The sequence below is a fragment of the Cygnus olor genome, chromosome 4 (assembly GCF_009769625.2).
Source record: "Cygnus olor isolate bCygOlo1 chromosome 4, bCygOlo1.pri.v2, whole genome shotgun sequence".
Taxonomy (NCBI): domain Eukaryota; kingdom Metazoa; phylum Chordata; class Aves; order Anseriformes; family Anatidae; genus Cygnus; species Cygnus olor.
In genome coordinates, this window is record NC_049172.1 from 8,886,866 (window position 1) to 8,910,755 (window position 23,890).

Below are 23,890 nucleotides of genomic sequence, written 5' to 3' on the forward strand. Positions count from 1 at the left end.
TAAAAAGGTTATTTTAACAAGGAAAGCGATAAGCCCTCTACTACAGAGACAGGTTGTTTATAGCACCTGTGATGAGCAATTACATAAATCAGATAGCTCATTGTGGACTATCACTAGATCATCATTCTTGGCTTTGGTCGTGTAAGTTTTACCATCATAGGAGAATATAACGACAAAGGACTGCATAATGAGAAAGGAGTCTACGTACCTTTTAGTAAGTTTGTTTACAGTCATACCACTTCAGTGTATAGGCTTGCCCACTTTCACAAAAAAAATATGAGGCTGTTTTAACGAATTTTGGATGAAGTTTTGTGTATGAAATGTAAGGCAGATGGGGACCGTGAGAAGTAAAAATGCTTTCATCCTTTTTGCCAAATCCTGTGCAGATGATCCAGCCCCTTCTGAAATGATCGAAAAAACTGCTGTTTTATTTTTTGATAACAGGATTCTCCTTCCACCTTCGTCTTGCTTTGAAGAGCATGAATACACGTTACTAAAATATGCCCTGCCTGAGCAACTTCCATACAGTATTCATTCACTCACCTCTCCTATTACTAATATAAAAGGGAACCGTGAGTCAGAAAGTATGGGCTGCTTCAGACTGGCACTAATTTCTTTGAAGACTGAGCAAACCACAGTCTCTAGGCTGAGGATCTGAATCGCATACATGGGTGCACACCATGTTTTGCTAAATGTAACCACAGAATTGCATGCCATAAAAAGGGATCGTGTGGCAGCACGTGTGGCTTGCACATGCAGAAGAATCCCCTACCCCATAGCTGTTTTACTACTGACTCCCCAGAGCCTTGTCTCTGTCCTCACCAAACTCGCTCCCTGACCTCTGTTTCCCCACTACAGAGCAGGAAGGGGAGGAATTTTGGGGGAAAAAATATCTGAATTTCCACTTACAGAGAAAATAAACAATCCATTCCTTTTCTTGGAGTTTGAAAGTGCAGCTTAGTCTTGTGACTAAATAGCTCCTGTTTAGTGCTGTGCCAGAGGGTTAGAGACATGCCAATATAATGTTTCCTCACAAATTACTCTGTAGAAGTCCTGAGGAATATTTTCACACATGCGGGGCGTTAATATCAAATGCCAAACATTTATGGCAGCCAAAGTATATCCACATAATTTCTTGGTAAAGTGATGACCAGGGAGGTGAGGATACTAACTCTGTGGCCTGAACTGACTCCAGGCTGGATAATTACATTTAATTAATTGCTAATAATCTGATGTTTCAGATATTTGCAGTGATCATTTCTCTTCATAAGCAGTCATATGCAGTTGCAGAACCTTATGAGACATTTTTGTTTCCCTCTGGAAAGAAATTACTCTGATTGGCATATCTGCTCCTCCTAAAATCATTGGGAAATTTGCCAATTACTTCAGAGGGTGCAATATGGAACCCATGAGTTATTATTGCACTTACTAATAACATACCATAATATCATACAATTACATTACATTTGCATACATTAAAAACAATAACATTTCTGCCTCTGAAGACCAGATAATCTACCTCACAGTTTGTATAGCCAGCTAATAAGTTAAGCACTTAGGGACCGTGTGAATGGAGTGTGTCTGTGCTTGATTGTGTTTCTAAGATAGAGCTTATAATAAAATAGTATGTATATAAGCCACAATTCCCTCCTCACTCTTTCTTTTGCTCCAGAAGGGGTAGTAATTTTATTTCCATGTATACCCTCAGCCAGTGCCTCTCATCTGTGCTCATTTAGCTGCATGCATTAGCAGTAGGCAGACTGAGCATGGCTCCCTTCATCCTCTGCCTCGTTCCACCCATTAATCCCTCATTAACGTGCAAATACAGAAATAAGCAAAGTTCTGGTTCCTTCCTACTCCTTTTCAGAGCCCAACTTGTATTAGCCCCAGAGATACATTTATTTTATTGAAATGAATAATTGCATATGTTGTGCTACTAAATATGCAAAATTTTCACACATGGAGAAATCCTCCCTATTTAATTCATGGGATGTCATCACAGATTGATTATGCCAAGGCTCTGAGCCTTATTATAAGCTATCCTCTGCCCTCACTTGGACAGAAAACTGTTAGGGGTAGGAAGATCTTTTAGACCAGTTTATTTAGTCTCCTAAAGGCTACAGGGTTTTGGACCTCTCTTGAGGGAAATTCCACCAACGTAATGTCTTTTTCTGGTGCCAGGTTTAAGTAAATGTTTTAAAACAGTCTGATCGGTGTGTATAAATAGCCCTGGTCTTGAGCAACCTCTCTGACATCTTTTGTAACCCAGCTGATCCAGATCTGAATACTCAGGACCAGAAGAGAGCAACTATTTTTGGTTTTGTTTTTTTCCTGAGATTTTTTTCACTTTCTCATACTCAATTTTTTAAAACTTCTTACATTGCTGCTCTTTTGGGAATTCTGCAGTTATTCAGAAAAGAAACGCTTATGCAGAAAGAGCCCAGCAACCCAGAAATGCATTTTTAAGGATTTGTGGTTTTTTAGTGCACAACCTTAAGATCCAATTACCATTTATTTTGGAGAATTGCTTTAAATTACTTTGATTTTCTGCATTTTTGTTTTAAAGCTCCCCTCTTCACAATCTTCTTGTTGCCAGAAATAAGGTGTTGATAATTAGACCAAATATCTTCACATATCCGTGTTCATACCCAAGATCCAGATGGGCTGCAAGTGGCTACAGAAACAGTTCTCAGTTTGTTGAATGCACATCAAGTCTGGACAGTGCAAGCAAATGCTTTTCCTGTCAAATTCTAGCTATTTGTCACACTGTGAGTAGGAGTTAGAATTCTTATACTGATGCTCTTTGTGGATTTAGATGCATTATAAGGGACCTGTTAAGCACTCTAGCTGCCCACATTTCTGTTGTCTCCCTTCAACTGTGTTTATTATTGCATTGCTTCAAAACAGGAAGAACCTGACTTCTTGCAGATAGTGGCACCATCTAAGCAATTATATTAATCCTGGAGTTTTGCAGCGTTATAAGAAAACAGTGTCAAGTATACTGCATAATTTCACCTGCTGCGTAGCTTGGCCACATGAAGAACTAGGCTGAGGAATTCAATATATTTCTAGTAAAGAAGGTAAAATAGAGGAGATATTCTTTGTGAAAGAGTGTCATTTTGTTACTTATCACTGTGGCAAAGTAGAGTGAAAGGGGTAAAATGAAGATGACTGTTTGAAGTCATTATCCCAGGGCTGTCCTACGCTAGCTCCACACGCATGGTATATAAGCGATACACTCCTGAATGAAAGTAGACAGCCTGTACCAGCTCCTCTATGAAATCTGATGTACAGCAATATGTCAGCTGGTAACGAGGCAGTTGCTACCTGAGGTATTGCTGCAAATTCCTTTTTTTGTAACCTAGCCTAGAAAGAGATTTTCTATTAGGGTTTACGCTGAAGTGTGTTAACAGAAGGAAAAGGATTGTGATTTAATGCAACAAGGGAGGTGTACACCCCTGTGCGTGCCCCAGAGTCTGAGGTTGGCAAGATGTTCCTCCTAAATCATTGTTGCTGTTTGTGCGATGTGCTACCCATGGGCAATGCTGGGAAGGAGTGGCCAGATCAGCCTTCCAACGTGTCAAAACAGCATCGAGTCCAGGATGATTCTCGTACAAATGCCTCATATGCCTACTCTGGCACAAGGAACAAATCAACAAAGCAGAGGTATCACTGTGGGAATTCCTACATTTGTCACCCCTCAGTTCTGGCCATTGTTCATTACATCTCAGGTGATCCCATGGAGTCACCAACTATGCCATCAAAAAGCTATGCACCTGTTTGGCCATGGCACAACTGTTGATACCACTCAAAGTCCATATGTCAAATGACTTTGAATAACCCAAAACCTATCAGAACTTTGTGGCTTTCTCAAAAGACAGTACCCAGAATAGGTTGTTATTCTAAATTAGAAAACATCTCAGGAAATCAAAGATAAAAGTTCTTGCTGGTATGATCGGAGGGAGCTGTTTTATGCATGGCTTCGTACCTCCAATAGACTATCAGAGAACTGCGTTTGTGTCCCAAATGTTAAGAATTATTTCATAATTATTATTAGCCAGTACTGTTGTTACGAGCCTGCTTGCTTCAGTCCCCGGGTAACAGAGTCCACTGCTCCATCACACTGTTATAATCAGCCTTATTACAGAAACATAAAACTGTAACCTTCTAAGGCTGCCCAAGCTAGTGCTATAAGAACTGGGAATAAATTGAAGTAATCTTTAGGCCAGCAGCAGTTGCACTGGGAAAATATAACCATTTTTATGCATGTAATGTACGTGCTCCCTCCCCACCCTCTTCATGCTCTTCTCAATGGGACAAAAGCTATCCTCAGACCCCTTTTGCAGTCAAATTAGCTCATCAAAGCAGAACAAGTTTATAACATAGTGTTCGCTGCATATCAAGTGTCCACACACTGCTTTGATTTCCATACTTGGGACTACAGTTGCTATGTTCTCAGTATTTCATTTCAAGGGGGAAAGCTATTAGGTGTTTCCCCCCAAAGTAGGTGATTATTCGGTGGCTGAAGATGTCAATGATAATGAAATAAAAAAAAAGGGGCTAGGCTGTGATGGTCTCTAGCAGGAAAATGCATCTCATTAGATGGCATTCCCACCAGAGAGGCCTATGGTATTACACGCATGAATTCCTTTCTGCTGTTGTCAGCCGAGTTTGGGAAGAACACAGCACGCAGCCTCAGTGACAGTGCACAAGGATGTACAAACAGTAATTAAGCCTTGGCTCCCTGATTGGAGCCTCGCTGAGGGCCCAAGTCAAAGGGCCCAACTGGCTTCCGGTGCTTAGGGAGCACATTGTGCTACACAGGCAGAAGCATTTACGGTACAAATATCTCCTTGTCATTGTGTGCAGGACTCAAAGGGCTCAGGTCCGTGCTTGGCAGTAGGGCTCAAAACCCACCCTTTGGTGTTCGATGATGGGGACAAACTGAACAGGCTGTGGGTGATCCAAGGATCTCTTAATTCAGTTTCCTGGCAATTCTGGAAGGAAAGGGAAAATCTGTCCCATACATGTGGAATTTATATATTCAAGGCTGTTTCTGAGAGTGCAGTTTTGAAAAGGTGATGGTCCTTTCTGCAGGCAGAGGCATGTTAGAAGTTTGTTGGTACTTTGGCATCAGCAACAAAGATCACATACATTGACAAGGGGTGCAGGCACCTCCTTTTTTTCCTTTTCCCCAATATCTTGGCAGGAATTAAGAGCATTTTGGCCAGGCTGTGCGTTTTGAGGCAGAAAAAGAGGATGTGTTGGTATGAAATACAGTGGTGGTCATTAGAAGATCAATGCATTACCAGTGATTCCTGCAGTGGTGTCTGAGACACCGCAACACTTCCTCGCACTTAGAAGAAGCAAAACAGTTTCCCAACAGAGAGCACTGTGTGGGAAATGTGGCCAAATGTTGGTCTGCTGATAAGGATAGGGAGCGGGGGTGGCTGTGGGTTTAAGGGTTGTGCTGAGATGCATTATGGAGGGTATGGCCAAGGAGGCTGTCAGGCACTGAAGCACGTAATAAATGTCTTTTGACTGACAACTTGCTATAACCATGGTGCAGCACTTGTGCCCATCATTACAAGCACTGGGACGTTTTCTACAGTGGCAAAATCCCTTCTCCTGTGCAGTGCAGTATCAGAGCAAGCAGGACTTCTCCCTGTGGTGTATCTGTCTAGCAAAAGGAGGTGAACTACAGGAGGGTTAAGGGAGTTACATAAGTTGAATGAGTCTGTAGTTTTATGATATTCATATGAAAATAAAATGGGGCTGGATCGTCACTAGATATAAATCCTGTGGACATGATACAATGCATATCAGCTGAGGTACTGGTCCTTTTGTTTATCGTGTAGCAGACACATAGTACATGATAAAAGTCAAATCGCAGTGATTGTTATTCACTCACCCACTTCTCATATTATGCAGACAAAGCGTTGCTTTTTATCCTTCATATTCTTACGACAATATTGCTGAGAGATTGATAGAGCATCACAAGGTCCCACAACTTTGCAAGCAGACTTCTGCTCCTTCCTTCCTCTGAACATGACACTGACTGGCAGTCCTTGTGCCCTGGCAGGTCTGATTGTCCGAGAAGTAAGCATCGAGATTTCCCGCCAGCAAGTGGAGGAGCTCTTCGGGCCAGAAGACTATTGGTGCCAGTGCGTCGCCTGGAGCTCTGCCGGCACCACCAAGAGCAGGAAAGCCTACGTCCGTATTGCATGTGAGTGTCAAGACGGTGGTGTGTGGGTGAGGGAAAGCAGAGCCTCCACCATTTGGGAGAGAGATTTTGGTTCCCGCCTACGGGGCTTTGAATTTTCTGCAGTTTTTGATGTGTACTAACATTCAGACCTTCGGAACCATGCATAAAAAAATCAGTTATCTTGCTCTTAAGAGCAAGGAAGTCTTCAAAGCCAGGCTGGATGGGGCTTTCAGCAACCTGATCTAGTGGGAGGTGTCCCTGCCCATGGCAAGGGGGTTGGAGCAGATGATCTCTAAGGTTCCCTTCCAACCCAGACCGTTCCATGGTTCTGCTATTCTGAAATCTCATTTTTCTCCTTTGTGAGTGGGGAAAGCAGCAAACCTGTATTTCCTATGAACAGCAATTACATGTCTCAAGAAAAGTGGCTGAAGCAAATGGATAGGAATGTTGTCAAAACAAGCTCTGAAACAAGGTGTCAACTGTTCTTTTGTATCTCTGCCATCACATAATAATGCTGCTGTTGCTCAACAAAGAAAAAAGTATGTATTTAGCATATCACATAACCAGGTTGGTAAGATTGCAAGCAGTCATCTCAGGCCTAATATTTCATTATTGTTATTCCTGGTTACTAACCTCCGTATTTATTATGAGCCACTCCCAGCTTAGACTCCAAGAACACAGGGCAGCCAGTTCACTGAAACCAGATCTTCATTTGACTGTACAAATATTTAATGTTCATTAATTTTCAAAGAGGTGCTTTTCTTTGTAATAGAGTAGTCACGCTGGGGACTCCTGTTTCTCTTTCACATGATGAAATCCGGTTTTGTAAAATGTGAACAAAATATTTCGTCTGCAATTGTATCTCTTCATCCATTTTCACCTCAGCAAAAACACATTTTATAACAAAAGGTCATTAGAAGCCAGGTTTGCAGTACACTGACATTTCCTGCACTGGTCCTAAGAATTTATAATAAAAACAGAGAAGTCTTCCAGCCGAATAAAGCTTTTCACAGACACGTTAGAGGGAGGACTATAGGATGACTCATGTTTAAAGGTCTCAATTTAGAACTTTATTCTCCTTTTGTTCTTGTGAAAATCCTCTAAGAGTAGTTACCTCTGTGTAAATATCCAGACACACATCAAGAAGGTTAAATTTAAATACACATTTTTAAATGTGTACTCCAAGTAACTGACTGGAAATAAAAGACCTGTACCTTTGAGTACAGGACTAGCCTCGGAGAGGAATTTCTCCAAGGTTAAAGGAAATTAAAAGTATTGTACATGTTCATCCAGCAAAATTAGAAATGCCGTTACATATTTTCATAGTGTTTTCCCATGCCAGGGAACCTTTCAAGACTTTGGGCATTTTCTTTTTCTGTACTGAAACAAAAGAGCAATTCCATTTATTTTTTTTCTTCCAAGCAGTCAGCACTTCAGGGAGGCTTAGCAACGTTTGAACAGTTTTTTTTAGATTATGATCCTTATGTTAACTCATTAAGCTGATTTTCATGTCCTGCCAGTTAGCCTATGACAGATGACCATTGAATTAATGCAGTTTACAAGTCAAAGTGTATTTCACTTGATGGTTAAGTAACTTCTGTGTACTTCCATACCTATGCACTTCGTTTTTATATATAGCACATAATTATTGTATGCACATGGAAGTTATTTTATATCAATTAACATTTCTTCCCAGGTGTCCAAATTTCTATTGAAGATGCTCATAATACAGAGTTTGCTTCTTTTTCTTACCAAATTTTGGAGATAGGTGAACAATCAGTTTAGTGATTTTTGCAGTGTCCTGGGGTTTCTTTTAGAACAGTCTAATTAAAGAAATTCCAGGGAGTGTTATGTGCTTGTCACTCGAGCACAGCTTTGCATTTTAGTGGAGATTTTTTCTTTTGTTCCTGAGTTTGGGATTCTTGGTCAGCTTTGACTAGGCAAGTCACTTTCACTCCTTGGGATTAGGAGTTGAAGTGTCAGGCTGTCAATCTACAGGCTTTTGAACAGCTGCAGAGGCACCTTCTCTGCAAACCTACCTATTTCTAATTTCACAGATTTTTGTAAATTTCTCAGGTAACTTGGGACTATTCTTTTAGGAACACAGACATACGATCAGGGATATATACCTCCCTTGTGGAGATGTCATTTTGTCTGCAAGATCACTATTTTAAACTGTGGGCTCAGATATACTGGTATTTATCAATACTCACAGCCTTGATATCAAAGGACCAAGTATGGACTGTCAATACAATTGTTGTTCCCTACCTAAACTGCTGAACAGTCTGCTGATGGTTACACAGTGTTCCATGAGACAGGAAGGTAAGGGAGGGTTCATGCAGTATTTATGAATCTGGTTCAAAATTTAGGAGAGTCAGAAGAGTCCAGCTCTTCAGCTCTGCCTGCATCTGTAGTTGCATGCTTATATCACTAATGCAGTCTTCACTTTTAAAAAATGAACATTGATACCTCTTGCAAAAGTGAGAAGTGAATGGAGCATGTAAAGTGTTCTGTTTAATTTATTATTTAATATTATTTATTTATTTATTTATTATTTTATTGTTTAATTTATTGTGTATTTTAATACCTGAACATAGTGATTTCATCTCAACATGTACAACTGTAGCATAACTAGCCATTCCTATCACATTAAGAAAAAAATCTTTTCTCCCTCTCCCTCTTCCTTTGCCTTTCTCTGTTTCCCTTCTCCTTCTCCTTCTCCTTCTCCTTCTCCTTCTCTTCTTTCTCTCTTTTCTCCCTTATGACCACTGGTCTTATTCAGGAATTGCTGTGTCGTCTCAAGGACTGGAGCAGCACTCCATTAAAACAAACAAAAAATAATAGCATTCAACATCTCTGTTCACTGAGCGTGTAATAGAATTAACTGAAAAGTAATTTGAAAGTGTGAAAAATGTGCATCCTGGAAAAGTGGCTTGTATTTGTTTAATGCAGGGTCAGGCATGTGTCAGAAAGTACATAACAACCTAGTCAATGAAAGTTCTCTATGAAAATCAATTGCAACATCTCTCTAGCCAAGTAAAGAGCCTCAGTTATTCAGGAAGGGAGTAATCTATAAATATGAAGTGCAGAGTCTGCTGCATTTCAAAGGCTGTACATGCTAGCCATACAAATAAGAAGAGGCTGATTCAAGCCAACAACCTGGCTCCCCAAAGTGTTTGGGGCATTTAATGGCATCTCACCACTGCACTCCTGGACCTCCTGTATGCTCCCTTCTGGGCAGGCTGTTTCTGAAAAGGAGCAGCACGACAGGTGATAGAAACATCATTATTTTCAGTTTCTTTCATATGCCATGGAATTCATCTTCCTGAGGCGCTGGTCTCCCCATGAGGGTGGAGCTGAGCATTTTGTCCTCTTGAATTAGCAGATTCGCTGGGATTAATTTTCACTCTGCCATTCTTGATAGCTCCCTAACCAACAAAAGTGGGGACTCCTTATGTACATCTTGGTGGAACTGGAAAAATAAAAGATTGTTGTCTGAGATATTGGCCTATGAAAGTGCTAAAATGCATTTCCTACTTGTTCATACATTTCTTCTTTATTCTAAGCACATATAATCAGGTGCATTGGAGTCACTAATAGGTTTTGATACAGTTCTACTCAATTTAAACAAATGGACAGAGGAAGGATGAAGTTTGGGTAGCTTTCTCTTTGGCTAAAAAAAAAAAAAATCAAGCCCAATATAAAGTTTTAATGTGAATTTTATGTAACAAGGCTGATGTCATTTAACAGGTAAAACCTAACAGGGCACAATTCCTGTTTTAAGGATGAATGATGCCTGAGCGTGTGTGAGCAAGAGCAGAGTTAAACCCGCTAGAAAATACATCTGATAAAGACTAAAAAATAGCCTCAGGATTTGACCTAATTTTTAGATAAGATAATAACAGGGTGGCTAAGACAAATTGCTTTGAGCCCATGTGCGCAAAGCAGCCTCACTTTTCATTTGCTCCAGTTTTGTGTTGGTGTAGCCTCACTGACTTCATGACGTTAACCAAGGCTGTCCTTGAGAAAATATAGTGAAAATATAAACCCTAAATCTGCTGTCAGGTTTTGGATTTGTTGAAAACAAGTAAGAAAATAACAGCTTTTTCTGCAACTTCTGTTGAATGATCTTTTTTTGGTGTAACGAATCTGGGGAGTCTCTTCTTTTCTCTTAGTCATTGTCCTAAAATCAAAGTTTGAAAAAAGGAAGGAAGGAAGGAAGGAAGGAAGGAAGGAAACTTATTTTTCATTTTAAAAATATCATTTTAAAAAGTCGTGATATAGTAAGGAACTGCAGTAGTTAATCTTTTGTATAATTTCATATTAGTTTACTGTCTACTTATCTAGAAGCCTTTTTTTTCCCCAGACACTTTTTTCAAAGGAATGTGGCTAATATATGCATGTCAGATGCTGTATACTGATAAGATAAATGTGGTACAGAAAAGTATGCTAGTTTACCTGTTGGTTTCTCTCTGCTTACAAGGGGTATGCAGTCATACAAAGAAACAGATATAAAAAATAATAATAATAATAAAAAATCACAGATTCATTACTGACTGTCAGTTATCTCATCTTTTAGTATTGGGGCTGCAGTGCCTTTCTTCCCCCTGCCTTCACACAACTAAACCAGGCAACCTTATGAGCATGTGCTCCTGTAGCCACCAAAGGCTTTTGTTGGCTACACCAAAACATGCATTTTGTAGCCACCAACGCATATTGCAATAGATATAAATTTGGTGCACAGCAGGATAAAGAGTGAGAGCTGGGAAGGATAGCACTTGAAAATTTTAATAGGAAGGCATGTCCAGGATGTGCCCTATTAAAAACAACAACGAGAGAATGCTTTGTGCATTTTGATAAGCGAGTTAGCAGAGATAGGACCTTAATTTCTTCTCTGTCCACCATTTCAGTTACTCCTAATAAATATCTGCTTCTTGTAGTTAATGAGGGGATAACTCCATTCCATGGTCTGGAGCTGAGACTGCTGAAGAAACAATGTCAGATCACAGAAAGGGCAGCACGGGAGTTACCTAAGCATTTAACATACTTAGTACAGTAACTCTGCTTTTCCTCTTCACAGGCTTGTTTGTCTGCTGCTTCCCAAATTAACAGGTGTGACCAATTCTCAAACTTAAGGATGCAATTGCAGCAGTAATAAATACACATAAATAAGCAATAAAAATGCCGTAAATACAAATCACATTGTTCTGTAATAAAGACTTAAGGTTTTATAAATTAAGATGGACATTCACTTCATTGTTAGCATTGTTTAAAAACCAAAAGAACCCCTTTACTAAATGTATATGGGTTTAAATCCCCTAGCAGGAGCCTTGAGAATATCCTATGCTAACATGCCCAAGAAATGATCATCTTTCAGTGGAGTCTGTTTAGTGAGTGATGATGAAACATAGATGCAATCAAGAAGTTAACAAAAGTTTGTATACAGTTTGGTCATGATGAGACATCTATGTGAGTCAGAGTAGCATATTAGAAGAGCAACAACAACAAAATACCATGTTTATATATATTGTTTGCTGTTTTACTATTTCAGTGTGTTATAAATTCAATTCTACCTGTAAACTGTAATGTACATTTGGTGTTTGTAATGTTTGTCTTCAGAGCATTTAGTTCATCTGTCATCTAGAGCCAATTGAGGTGTCTTTTGAGCTTCACATTTAGATTTTCTCGAAAGACAAGGAATTTAGATCCTGTCTTCAATAACCAAATAAAGTAATGAACAGTGTTAAGTTTATAAGTTAGTTCTCAGGTTAAGCGTACAAAATAAAACAATATCTAGCTATCAAGTAAAAATATAAGAGGAGGAGAAGGGTGTGATTGATGTGTGCCTGGGAACCCATCTGCTCAGTGAATTCTTTATGAAGTGGGCTTGCTTGGATTTTTTACAGTGGTACCAATATTGAACGTGTTGAGTGGGTACTTCATTATAGACGTAGCCCACGTGGAAGCTATGTTGTAAAAGGCTGTTTTGTCTTGCCAGCACATGGCTGAACTAGCTTAGAGCTGAAGGGGGAGGAATGGGACAAATGATTTTTCAGCAGGCGTGCAGGCGGTGGGTGAGGCTCCAAGCAGCTGCCAAGGGTAAGTGTTATCCCCAGCTGGCTGAAGATGCCATCAGCAGAATGAGGGTCTGGCAGGTGTGCATCTCCCATTTGCTCAGGCTGTGAGTACATAGTGAATAACAGAGGACAGCGGGTCATAGGATCAAACAAAGCATCTTACAGGTGGTAGCCCAGCAAGTGAGGGGTGTTCATCAACTTGTTCAGTACCTGAGGTCAGCAGATGTAGTGTCCTGTGTCCCCAAAACATGTTGTGCTCTTCCAAGTAGCCTTCCTCTGTCCCCATCAGCTGGGATGTGAAAGTTGATGTGGCTTCTTGGCCACATGAGATGACAGCCAGAGGCCTTGCTCCCTGGGCTGAAGAACTAGAAGCAAGCTCAGCTCAAGCCATGAGGTGCCACGTCCTTGGAAAGGGGGAAGCTTCTTCATCTTTGCTGCTCCTCTCCAGTTTGAGAAGGAGGCTGGGGCAGCCTTACAGTGCCACGACATGTGCCAGATTTGAGCAGTCCCTCCAGAGAAGGAAGGAGAAGCACGGAGTTGTGCACTGAATACAAAGACGGGGTTTTGAGGTGTTGACTCCCATTCCCAGTTCCAGGTATTGATGCTTGGGCCAGCTGCAAGCACAGCCCAGTCTATCTTCAGTCTCATCCCACAAGCAGCAAGGCACAGAAGTGTGCCTTGGGAGGGAAGTCAGCTTTGATCAATGCCCAGCATGTGTCTGATACAGCAGGGGACTCTGCAGAGAGAGGCACCCCATTTACAACTGACAGAGGTTTCAGGGGGATCCCCTGGGCTGATGACACTCTTGTGACAGTCTCAGTGGAAGTCTGGTTTGATCTAATTAACAACAAAGACCTGAAACCACACAAGAACAAAATGAAAGAAAAGAGAATTTTTATATATAACCTTTCCATCACTTACCCACCAGTGTGATTGAGCATGACAAAGATTGTAAATTCAGAATTCAGCTGTGAACAGAAGAGAGAGGATGAAGTATGTCTGATAGCACATGGTTTCTTACATTTGGATTGCAGTTCAGTCTCTAATGCTTTTTTTTAGGGGGGAAAAAAAAAAAAAAAGGTTTCTCAACTTCACCAGCACCACAGAAAGTGATGGAAGAAGAACAGGATAGTTTTACAATATTATTCATGTTTTTCTAACTCAGCACCAATCAATCATCTATGTTTGGGAAATAAATGCAATGACATATGTTTTTACAAGCACATGGATCCTCTTTCATTACACAGAACATCAGTGGTGTTTTCCCACTCTTTTTCCACAATTATTTTTCTGTTTGGGCATTTATTAGTAGTCTGGATAAAATTAAAACAGCATTGAATCTTGCCTCTTGACAACACTCTCAGCAATAGGAGGTAGACTTGGATTAGAGAGGTTGGCTACCTATTGATATAACAGTTAAAAAAATGCCAAGCCTTATTCCCCCTTTTCAAGTGTTTTATCTGCATTTTTTGCACATAGTACATTTGGTTTTATATGGATGCCTATATGTACTGCCTGTAAGAAGTAAACTGTCATATATATGTACTCCTTGTGAAGGTCTTTTCATATTCTTAAAAACTTGTTTCTCTGACGACAGACATCAAATGTATGTGCTTCTCTCAATGGGCATAGCTAACAGGAAAGTTGGATAAAAAATAATGTGGCTTTTCTTTTTGTATTCTTAAAGCTTGCTCATTTTTTTTGAAATATATTTATAGAAGGAAAGTTGGAGTTACTAGAAGGAGCACAGAATAAAGAGTCTTTAAGGTCTACCAAGGGCAGAAATCTATCTTTCTCTGACAGTAATGCAGCATTGTTCTGTTCATTTCTGGTTTACATCTAATTCCTGTCTGACAAGTGTCCGTTTTTCATTCTCATTCATTAGTCACCCTTGCATTAGCACTGACTTGAAGGCATCTGACCTGCCTCTTATCACGTTTCTCAGAAATGATAAAAGATATCCTTAAAGTTTTACCCACCCACCCACCACAGCAAAATACAGAGCAACAGAAAGGAGATAAAATACATTTGGTAAAAAAAAAAAAAAAAAAAAAAAAAAAAAGAAAAAAGAATAAGGTCATTCTGCTCTTTTGTAGAAGATGACAGGTAGAAAATGAACTAAGGACACGCTATGAGTGTGTATAGAAACTATTACCTTTAGCAGGTGAAAATGCAACTTTTGAGCTGTTTGTAAGCTAAATATGCATTAAACTTAAAAGGAATTTAACAATGCATCAAAATTAAGCTCTAATGCCCCTCTTCCCCAAAAGCATAGAAATTCAGGAATAAAGTTAACAATATGGCATACACTGAGATTTTGATTTCCCATTACACTATTTCAGTTTTATGCTTGTGGAAATTCTCTCATTTCAATGCAGCTCTGAATGCAGCCATCTGTCCTTAACAGAGAGGCTTGCACAGAAGTATTTCAGGAGTCTCGGATGAAAGTCTCATCTTAAGTATGCTGTAAATGTGCTGCAGTATATGCCACAAGAGCCCCCTCTGAATTTACTAAGACTCTACGTTAGTAAAGAAAATAGTCTAGCTCAAGGTGGCGGACCAGAATTTTAATTCTTCTCCTTGTTTTCTTTTTATGAAGAAAGCCTTGAAGAGAAGTTAGAGGCAGAGGGAAAAACCCGATGGTGGTACAGGCTGTCCCCCGGGCCTGGCGGTGACATCCTCACCTGTGGCTGGGTGCAGTATATGAAGGAGCCCACAAGCAGAACAAGGTGGACCTTTCAGCATCGCTTCCCACCAGGGCTTGCTCCACTCTGAAGTGATAAGCTGTGGCAGCAATGCTACCTGTATAATGGGAGTATCGCTAATGCAATCAGGGATTATTCTTCATTACTAAAATCATAATGGAAATAAAGTGCAGGTGCACTAAATAAGTGTCTCTCCCTATTGAGGGTGAGGGGGTAGAAGGCTCTCTCACCATCATGTTAACAGGGCTGCTGCTGACCTGAAGCTTTAATAATTCACACTGCCTCTTCACAGACAAAGAGGTCCTGACAGAGAATGGATCAAGTGTTTTATTGTTGTGTTGTTTTTTTTAAGGCATATTTTCTGAAGATTGTTAAAACTTTTTTTTTTTTTTTTTAATGGGATGTATTTTATTTGTCTTTTACCATTCTTTGGGAAAATGTATCCTTTCTGTCCTTGCTTGCAAGCAATCGTAACTTCTATGACACTTCCGAAAAGTGACAAATGTGTTTGAAAAGGCTCCATTTGGATAAGATCCAAAGTCCCTCAGTACATTAGCAAGCTCACCCACTCCTGGTCGATAGCGTGAAGTTGCCGTGATGACTGTAACTGTTAAATGGAAAAGGAAGCTGAAGACTGAAGAATTAGAAGGAAGTCTTTATCTACAGAAATCACGCTGCAAGGGCCATAGGAAAAAGGATTCATTTCAAAACTCAGTGCTGTACCAGCAGGGACTTTCATGATAGCTACAGAAGGTGAGGAAATTGTTTGCCCAGGCCCTCCACTTCTTCATCATTTAAAAACCCACCTTATTAACTTGCTTGTCTTTTGCAACCAGTGAACGTAATGCCTGCTTAGGTAAGAAGAGCCCTGCACAGCTGCCATCTGTAGCTATTTGTAGGTGGCAGGGCTGCAGCGGAAGGTGGTGGGTAGCTCTGGCTGCATGAAGCTGTAAACGTGGGAGGGAGCTAACAGAATAGGGGATAAAAGCTCCCAGTCTTGTAAATACACAATTATGTACTTTTTTTTTTTCTTTTCCAAATGAGTATCATTTACTCAACAGTACCTAATGGCTCCTTTGAGAACATTGCTGTCTATTATGTCAAGGCCCCTACTTAGCGTATTTTTAGTTTGTGGATCATTGACCCACTGCAAAGCAGTGGTGCTGCTCAAGTGCTTCACGCCAGGCAAGGCTCTGCAGCGTGGGAGGGGAGCTGGGGGAGCCGCATCCCCTGGGATTCCTCTCACCTCCCATAACTGTACTGCGGCACTACCCAGGGAAAACAGGCCATGCGTACCTAGCAGTTCCAGCTGCTGAGAATAAAGAGGGTAAAGTGTTAGTTTTTTTGTTTGCTTTTTTGATTATTATTTTTTTACTGTTATTACACATTTTTAGACTTAATGCTGTTTACTTTTGTTTGCATTAAAATTGGTGGGGTTTTTTTGGAGGTGAGCATTTCGTGAGTGAGGTGATTGCTGTGCACACGTGAGGCTGCTGGAAACTTCAGAGCTCTATTAATGTTTCAGGAAGGTAGGGAGGACAGTAAATCAATGTGTCAAGGAAAAGCCTCGGATTATTATCTGTCTAATCTGGCTCTACTGTATTCATCCCTCCATATCTGAACACATGAATGCTATTATTAATGAGCCATTTATTGCTGTGCTTATATTCTTCTATTACCAGCAGTATAATAACTTTCTCACTTATCCTCATGATATTAGAGCACAGTACATCTGTTATAATTGTCCATAGCATGTACATATGTGTACATTATGTGTATTAAAGTATACCTGATGTGGAGGGAATTCTTCTCCACTGGAGATATCTGTGGAACTAGCAGTAATATAGTCCGAGTTATCTCTAATCTAAAGCAAACTGCTTTAACCCAGCATTACATGTGCCCAGGATATGTACCAAGCATAAAGGATCTATGAGGAGCCTGGACCACAGGAAAAGTGTCGTGTCCCAAGAAATCTAGCAGCTCCTGAAAGATCTGCCCATCTGTGCATTTAACGTGTAGAAGTACAGAAGTACAGCGAGCAAAATCAGGGGTTGTGCTTGGAGTGACTCCCACCCACAGAGGGGATCTGGAGCATTTTGTTGTTACCCAAATTGAGCTGTACAGCCCTGGCTAGCCTGTCAGAGACAGTGGGATGAAGCTGGTAATGCTGGGGCTGGCAAAACTGTGGGAGCTACACACAGATGTCAGGGACAGACCTAATCTCTCCGGTTGTCTTGCTGTGATTCCTCTCACATGAAGTAGCCTCACTGGCCCAGAGTACTACCAGTGTGTCAAGGATGCCAACAGACACAACAAGGCGAAGCTTGACATGTCATCCAACAAAATTACCAGTTCTGTCTTCCATGTCGTAGGTTAAAGCCCACTACGTCAACATCTGAGGTTAAAATGGTGGATTTTTTTTGCTTGTTTTCTAAAGCCAGACCAGCTCTTTGATCTGGATTCCAACATGGCCCCGTGTCCACCTGCAGCAGGAACAGGCAGCAGGGAAGAGTGTCCCCAGCTGCTACTGAGGCTGAATGCTCACCTTTCCCTCTCCACCCTGGCACAATGAAGAGTGTGTCAGACCATGGTGGAAACATGGATCCAGTGGTAAGATAGGAAATTCCCAACTCCATTTTACCACCGATGCAAATATGTTACAAAAGTGTACAAGAAATGGCAAAGTGAACTGCTCCAAGATCAGGAGACACATTTGGTGTTGTCTCTGCCTGTGACATTTCTGTGGTGCTGTGCAGGGAACCAAGCATGGTTCAGCTATACATTATGGCTAGTGTTATCTATTTAGTGTTACAGGGATAATGAGACAGTGAAGACAAAGTAGCTAAAGCTGTAAAGTTAACGTTTATAAATTAAAAATGGCAGCACAAACACTTTAAATCATGGGTTTAGGATAACTCAGCTTATGTGCTTTAGTTTTACAGGTTTTTATAATTTCCTTTAACTTTCTTTAGTGTTTCACTGGCATAGCTTAGCGAACATAAATTACCTGAAGATGGGATTTCTTTTTCCTTTTGTTCTGTGTCTGACTGAACATGACCTTTCACAGCGAGGCCTTGGTTCTTGGCTGGGTTCACGTGTACTACCACAGTATAAATAATAAATCCACTATGAAACCTCTGACCATTTAATGCTTGAATGAAGTGAAAACATGTCTCGGTGTTGAGTGCTCTACTTTCCAGGGAGCAGATATGCTATTTTCTCTGTTTAGTAAGACCTCTCACATCTTAGGCAGTACAGCAATCACATGTGATACGCACCACCAGCTATTAATACTATTAATTTGCCTTCCTTCTCCCCCTCTTTCTCCCTCCCCAGATCTCCGGAAGACTTTTGAGCAGGAGCCCCTGGGGAAAGAAGTGTCCCTGGAGCAAGAGGTCCTGCTCCAGTGCCGTCCCCCTGAAGGCATCCCAGTAGCTGAGGTGAGCAGCAGTGGCATTTTGCCCCAAGCAGCTGGCATTTGGGTATCCTAACTGAGGCCTGATCGGTGGCTAAGGGGGCAGGGAATGAGGGCATGTCATGATGAATGGGTGGTAACAGAGAGCTGACTGCCTGCTGCTGGTAGACAGGATTGATCGGGAACTGATTAATGGCTTTGGAAGCGATTAAGGTGTCTTGCTGGGCAGAGCTATAGGAGGTTTGGTTTCAGGTTTTTGTTCTCTGTCAGAAATCGTAGTTATAACTGGTGTCCAAAGGACACATAGCTGGTGAGGCACACCAATACCATCCTATTATCTTTCCTTGGCCTTTTAGAGAAAAGGCCATTTCAGTTACTGAAAGAGGCATCTTTCAAACACGCTATAAAGACATTTTAATTCTTTGTTTGCTAGATTTTATTTCCCTCACATGTTTGTGCATATACTTGTGTGTGCACCGGCTGGCCAGCTAGGTGCAAGAGGATGTATCATGGTCCAGTATGGGCTCCCAGGTGAGGCAGCACAAGGTGGGGGCAAGTAGGGGATGCATCTGCAAAATAATCCATTTTCTTAGGCTTATCTGTATTTCTCACTGGCATTTAAGTAATAGAGAGTGGGTAGCCTTCCATCCACCTGGCAGGAGCAAACCTACTCTTCACCAAAATACGTGTCCCCGGGCAGCAGCAGGTTGCTCTGCCTAAGTGCAGTGGTGGCTCCAGCCAAAGATGGCTTCAGCTCATTGCTCACGGGAGGGGGGTTTCTGAGTCACAGGGGAGCACTGAAATCCTAAATCTGCTTCTGCTGTTCAGAGAAAAATTGATTGTTAATGATGGTAATTCCCCTATCTGAATTCTCCTCGGTCTTCCTCTGCCGCGCAGAGAAGGAACTGTTGCCAATTTGCATTAGGATAAGTTAGGCTGTCATGGCTAAGTAGCAAACTGGTTGTCACTCAGTGCTGATGACTGATTTCTCAGGAGACAAAACTTAAAGTGTTACCTCCTCAAGTTCAGGTTTAGTTGGAATTGCAGAAAAGTGTCCACAAACATCAGAGGGAATAATTAGCATAGACTTCTCCTCTTTCCTTTTTCCTTAGGCTGTTTTCTTTCACCTTTAAGAATCCCAGAACTGTAAAGAGCATTTAGGTCTGCTGAGCCAGCCTGCTGATAACCTCAATGTTAATCAGTTGGCTTTCCCCAAGAACTTATCAGCATTTTTTTTTCCCTTTCAGATGCTCCTTTACCTCAAATCAATTTGCCATTGTGCCTTGATGAGTATTTGAAATGGGATAGGCTATTCTGGAGGTGCAGATCATTACCTTTGCTAGAAACTGAGATTGGTCATGACAGGTTTTTTTGAGTGTGGTGTTACAAGCACCTCTGAAATGTTGGCGGTGAGCACAGGTATTCCCATGGAAAGGTCTATAATGCCTGGTCAGGTGGCCAGGACCCAAACAGCATGATTTAGCATGCTATGTGGAAGGAGAGCTCTCTCTGCTGTTATAAAAAATTCTGCATGAACCATTACTACTTGTAACTGTTAGTCTTAAGTCAAATTATATCTGTCCTCCTTCCACCAAGCAGCTGTAAAGGCAAAAAAAAAAAAAAACGTGCTGCACTTGCCATGTCTGCTTCCTAGTACAACATCTCCCAAGGAAGTGATCTCTGAAAAGATCCCCTGTGAGCGGCTTTCATAATAATTGCACTTTTTCCTGCCTCCAAGTATCCTGGCTCACTTTGTCAATAGCAGAGATTCATGACTCTACATTAACAGGCTCTGAATTTTATTTGTACCGTGGTCAGGGCAGACACCAATTAACACTTGGCAAGCTCCAAAATCATATACTCCCAATCTGACATTCAAAAGAGCCATTCTCAATGTTGTATTTTTTTTTCTCTTCTGACTTTTGAAGTCAGGAGGAGATCAAACACCCAGATTGGACAGCCGCCTAATACAGCCTCTTTGTAGATTCTTTCCAACACTATTAAAAGAACAAAGACCTGAACACTAATGAATATGAATACCTTAATGTGACACTTTATTGCAGCCACTTGGTTAAGCTGGTAAGATAAATTTTAAAAAATGGCAAGATGAAAGGTAACTTGGTGGGTTGAAGGATTACATGATTATTTTAATTTAGAGATGAATGAGTTCTTTGTTTAAGACTTCATTTATTTGTTCAGAGAAGTTTCTGATATGGTGGTACAGGTAACTAAGTAAGAAAGGACTTGGGAGAAGGCAGGCAGCAGACTGAAGCTTTTTTGCACATTGGAGAAAGTCTGGTTTGATTCCAGGTAGAGTAGGGTGTCATAAATGCTGCAGCTATCAGCAGTATTTCCAAATGCTTTAGTGACCATGTACCTCAGACTCTTCCCACTCTGGGCACTATGTTGTGTTTTGGTGTTGTTTTTTTTGACTTTCTGGCTTCTGCAGCAGTCACTGGCTTTAGCAACAAAGAGGGAAGAAAACATTACACTATGAAACTGTACAAAATACACATTCAGTGTGACATCATATTGGAGTCCAGAGTCCTGGAGTCTTCCACTTGTTTTTTTGTTTGTGTTTTTGTTTGTTTGTTTGTTGTTGTTGTTGTTTCTCTTTTTATTATTATTATTATTTAATTCTGATTAATCAATTAAATTTTATTTATTTATTTCTCCTGGTGTTTCCAAGTGGTGGGAACAACCACACTTAGGGATAAATTCTTTTCTCCTTTTGGTAACGAGGGAATTTAGTCCTATAATTGCCAACATATTTAATTGCAATTAACTGTGTCGAGCTCTTATGGATCAATGCTGGAGCAGTTCTTGTTATTGAAAGGCTGAAGCACATAACAGCCTTCAGCTGCTCGAGAGGGCAAGAAGGACAAAGATCGAGATGGGCAGGCAAAGCTTTTAAAGCAGCACTTACCAGTCCCTCAGATCCACTAGGACATGATGAGCATTAGTGTAGACTCAGATCATGGCCACTGAAAAGAAACTTCAAGATCCAAATAGAAGCAGAAGAGAAGGGTATGTGTTAAACTACACCAGCCTCATGTCCTGAGGTCAAATCAAAGTACATCCTGCTTGTTCACTTGGGACAAACTAAGAAGCAGGGGGTTTGCTTGGTCACTAGGAAGATCAGATCAGCTTCTCTGTGGTCATATACTTCTACCCACCAGCCCTGACCAGCATCTCTGCCAGCTGCTCCATGGCATACGTACCTACTCCTAGCATTATAGCTGATATCAAGCTGAACCTACCTACAGATTCTGAAATGCCCGGGGAAGTGTTTTGCCTTTTCCTGTACCTGGCCCTGATGAGCAGGCGTGGTTACACTGAGGTTTCCACATACAGCTGAAGGGTAAAGGGGCAAATTCACATTGGCCTACCTTAAAGAAAAAAAAAAAATAAGAAAAAAAAAATGGAATGAGAGGAATGGAAATGAAAACAAGCAAAAACACTAGCTCCATGCTTCCTTGTCCTGTGCTTTTCGTCAGTGGAGAGGAATTGGACAAGGCAGTGAGATAAGCAGTCTGGCCCGACAGAGTCATCAAGAGCTGCCAGTGCTAGGCACCGCTGGAGATTAGGCAGTCCCAGCTCCCTGGTGTCACACAAAACATCCATTTCAGTTCTACTCTGTTTCACGTGTGCATTTTTTCAAACTTAACCTGAGAAGCCAGGAACAATCCCATTCTGCAGTGCTCCAACAGGAATGACAGAATAATTAGCAATTAATCCCCTATTTCATTTAATTTGTTCTTTGAAAGATGCCAGCATCATATTGCACATGGTAAAATACAGTCAGAGACACTGAGTCACAGCAAATTAGGTCACTGAGATAGGATATAGATCAAAGCATCAATGAGATGTAAGATTGGTTAATATGCCATAAGCTGCTAGATGAACTTCTGCATTGAAATGTGTGATTTGCTGCACCTTCACCAGGGGGATAATTGCTTCTTTAATTATAATTGAAGTGTTTCACGGAGGAGTTTAACTGGAGAGCAGGGTGCAGCATGCAGTTTGGTGACCCATTTGAGTTTAAAACATGACATAGTATTTATCCACATCCACGTCTCTAATTAGGAATTAGCGCAAGGATGAAAGCATCCCTCTGTCAAGAGGCAGACCGAGGTGTTTTGCTGAGTCAAGATGACTGTGACACAGGCTTCGTTGAGCTGTCGTTGCATGGGGAAAAGCTGGTGGAGGCTGAAGACTTTTTTAAATAGGCAGCATCAGGTGGCTGCTCCATCTAATTGATTATTAATATGACTGCTGTTTGCCTCCTTTCATGAGAGAGGCTTATATTTTGCTGCAGTTGTCCCTTAATTGGAAGTTCATGTGTATGCATTTCCATGCAGGTGCGTGTCACTGAGACAGAGTTTATATTCCCAGCAGGAAAGTGAGCTTAAAGAGAAAAGGAGTGGAGCAGTTTGTGGGCACAAATACTAATTAGCTGGGAAGCAGCACTGCCCTTTGCAGTGCCTTGCAGCACACAGCTGAATGCCTTCAGGTGTCAGTAGGAGGAAGACGAGGAAGGGGGACATGGATTTGTCTGTGGGAGGAGCACAACCCTTTTTCTCTCTTTTGCTACCAAATTCCAGCAGAGGCTTCAACCATCGGTGCTCCATGCTCATCTCTGGTGTTGGTGGGTGATGTACATTGCCTCTCCTGAATCAAATTATGTGGTAAAAGGGGAAAAATGCACTCCAGAAGCTCAAAGCAGCTATTTTAGTTCCCAGGACTGATTAAGGTTTATTTACCTAAAGCCTCAAGGGTAGATGCTGTTTGATGGGAGGTCTGTGCTGTGCTTCAGTGTTGCTGGCACAACAGATTGACACCCAGCTCCTACATTGACTGTCCTGAGTCAGAGAGGAGCAGGGAGGTGAATAAGCTCTGTGGTGCAAAGGAGCCCTAACTCCTGCTCCAAGGACTGCCTGTTCATTTTGCCCTGCAGAGCTGGTGGATAAGGTCTGGCAGTGCAGGGATGTCCTTCAAAAACACAGGATAAAGCTCCCTGTATCTGTCAGTGTCTGGTCCTGTACATATCTGTTCCTTCTGCAGCCCAATCTATTTGTGGGTGGCAGGGGCGCTATTCTGAGAAGCAAGAAATAGCTTACACCCCCCTGCTTGAGAACAGGCTTGCATTTGGGTCTTGTGCTTTCTGGGAAATGCGCTGACTACTAGGTTATTTCTTCATTTGTTATGCATTTATGTTTACCTTATGCATATTTTTGGAAGCTACACAATGTTGGGGGGCAGATTTTGGCAGCAGCTATTGATGAGGCTTTGTGTTTTACATTCCCTACTGGTTCATTTCTGTGGTGCAGAAACCCCTGCTGAGATAAGTAGCTCTTCAGGCAGGACTGAGTTTTTTGAGACCTGAGTTTTCTGTGGTTTCTAATTCTACCCTTTTTCTTTCTAGTGCAGTTCCGCTGACACCATTGTAAGTGAGGGCAGTACTTGCTCCTCAGTGAGTTAAGCTGTT

At 41.3% G+C, this 23,890-nt stretch overlaps 1 protein-coding gene across 3 annotated transcripts in view; it reads left to right on the forward strand.

The window, feature by feature from the left end:
• The window catches only part of UNC5C (unc-5 netrin receptor C), a 254,603-nt gene that overhangs the window by 177,861 nt on the left and 52,852 nt on the right, over positions 1-23,890 (forward strand). For 2 of the 3 annotated variants that reach the window (XM_040555786.1, XM_040555787.1), the window contains exons 3-4: positions 6,083-6,226; positions 18,324-18,427. In XM_040555786.1, the coding sequence (XP_040411720.1) occupies positions 6,083-6,226; positions 18,324-18,427 (248 nt within the window). Of the gene's footprint in view, positions 1-6,082; positions 6,227-18,323; positions 18,428-22,902; positions 23,091-23,890 lie in introns of those variants that run through there. The other variant, XM_040555788.1, reaches the window with a different exon arrangement.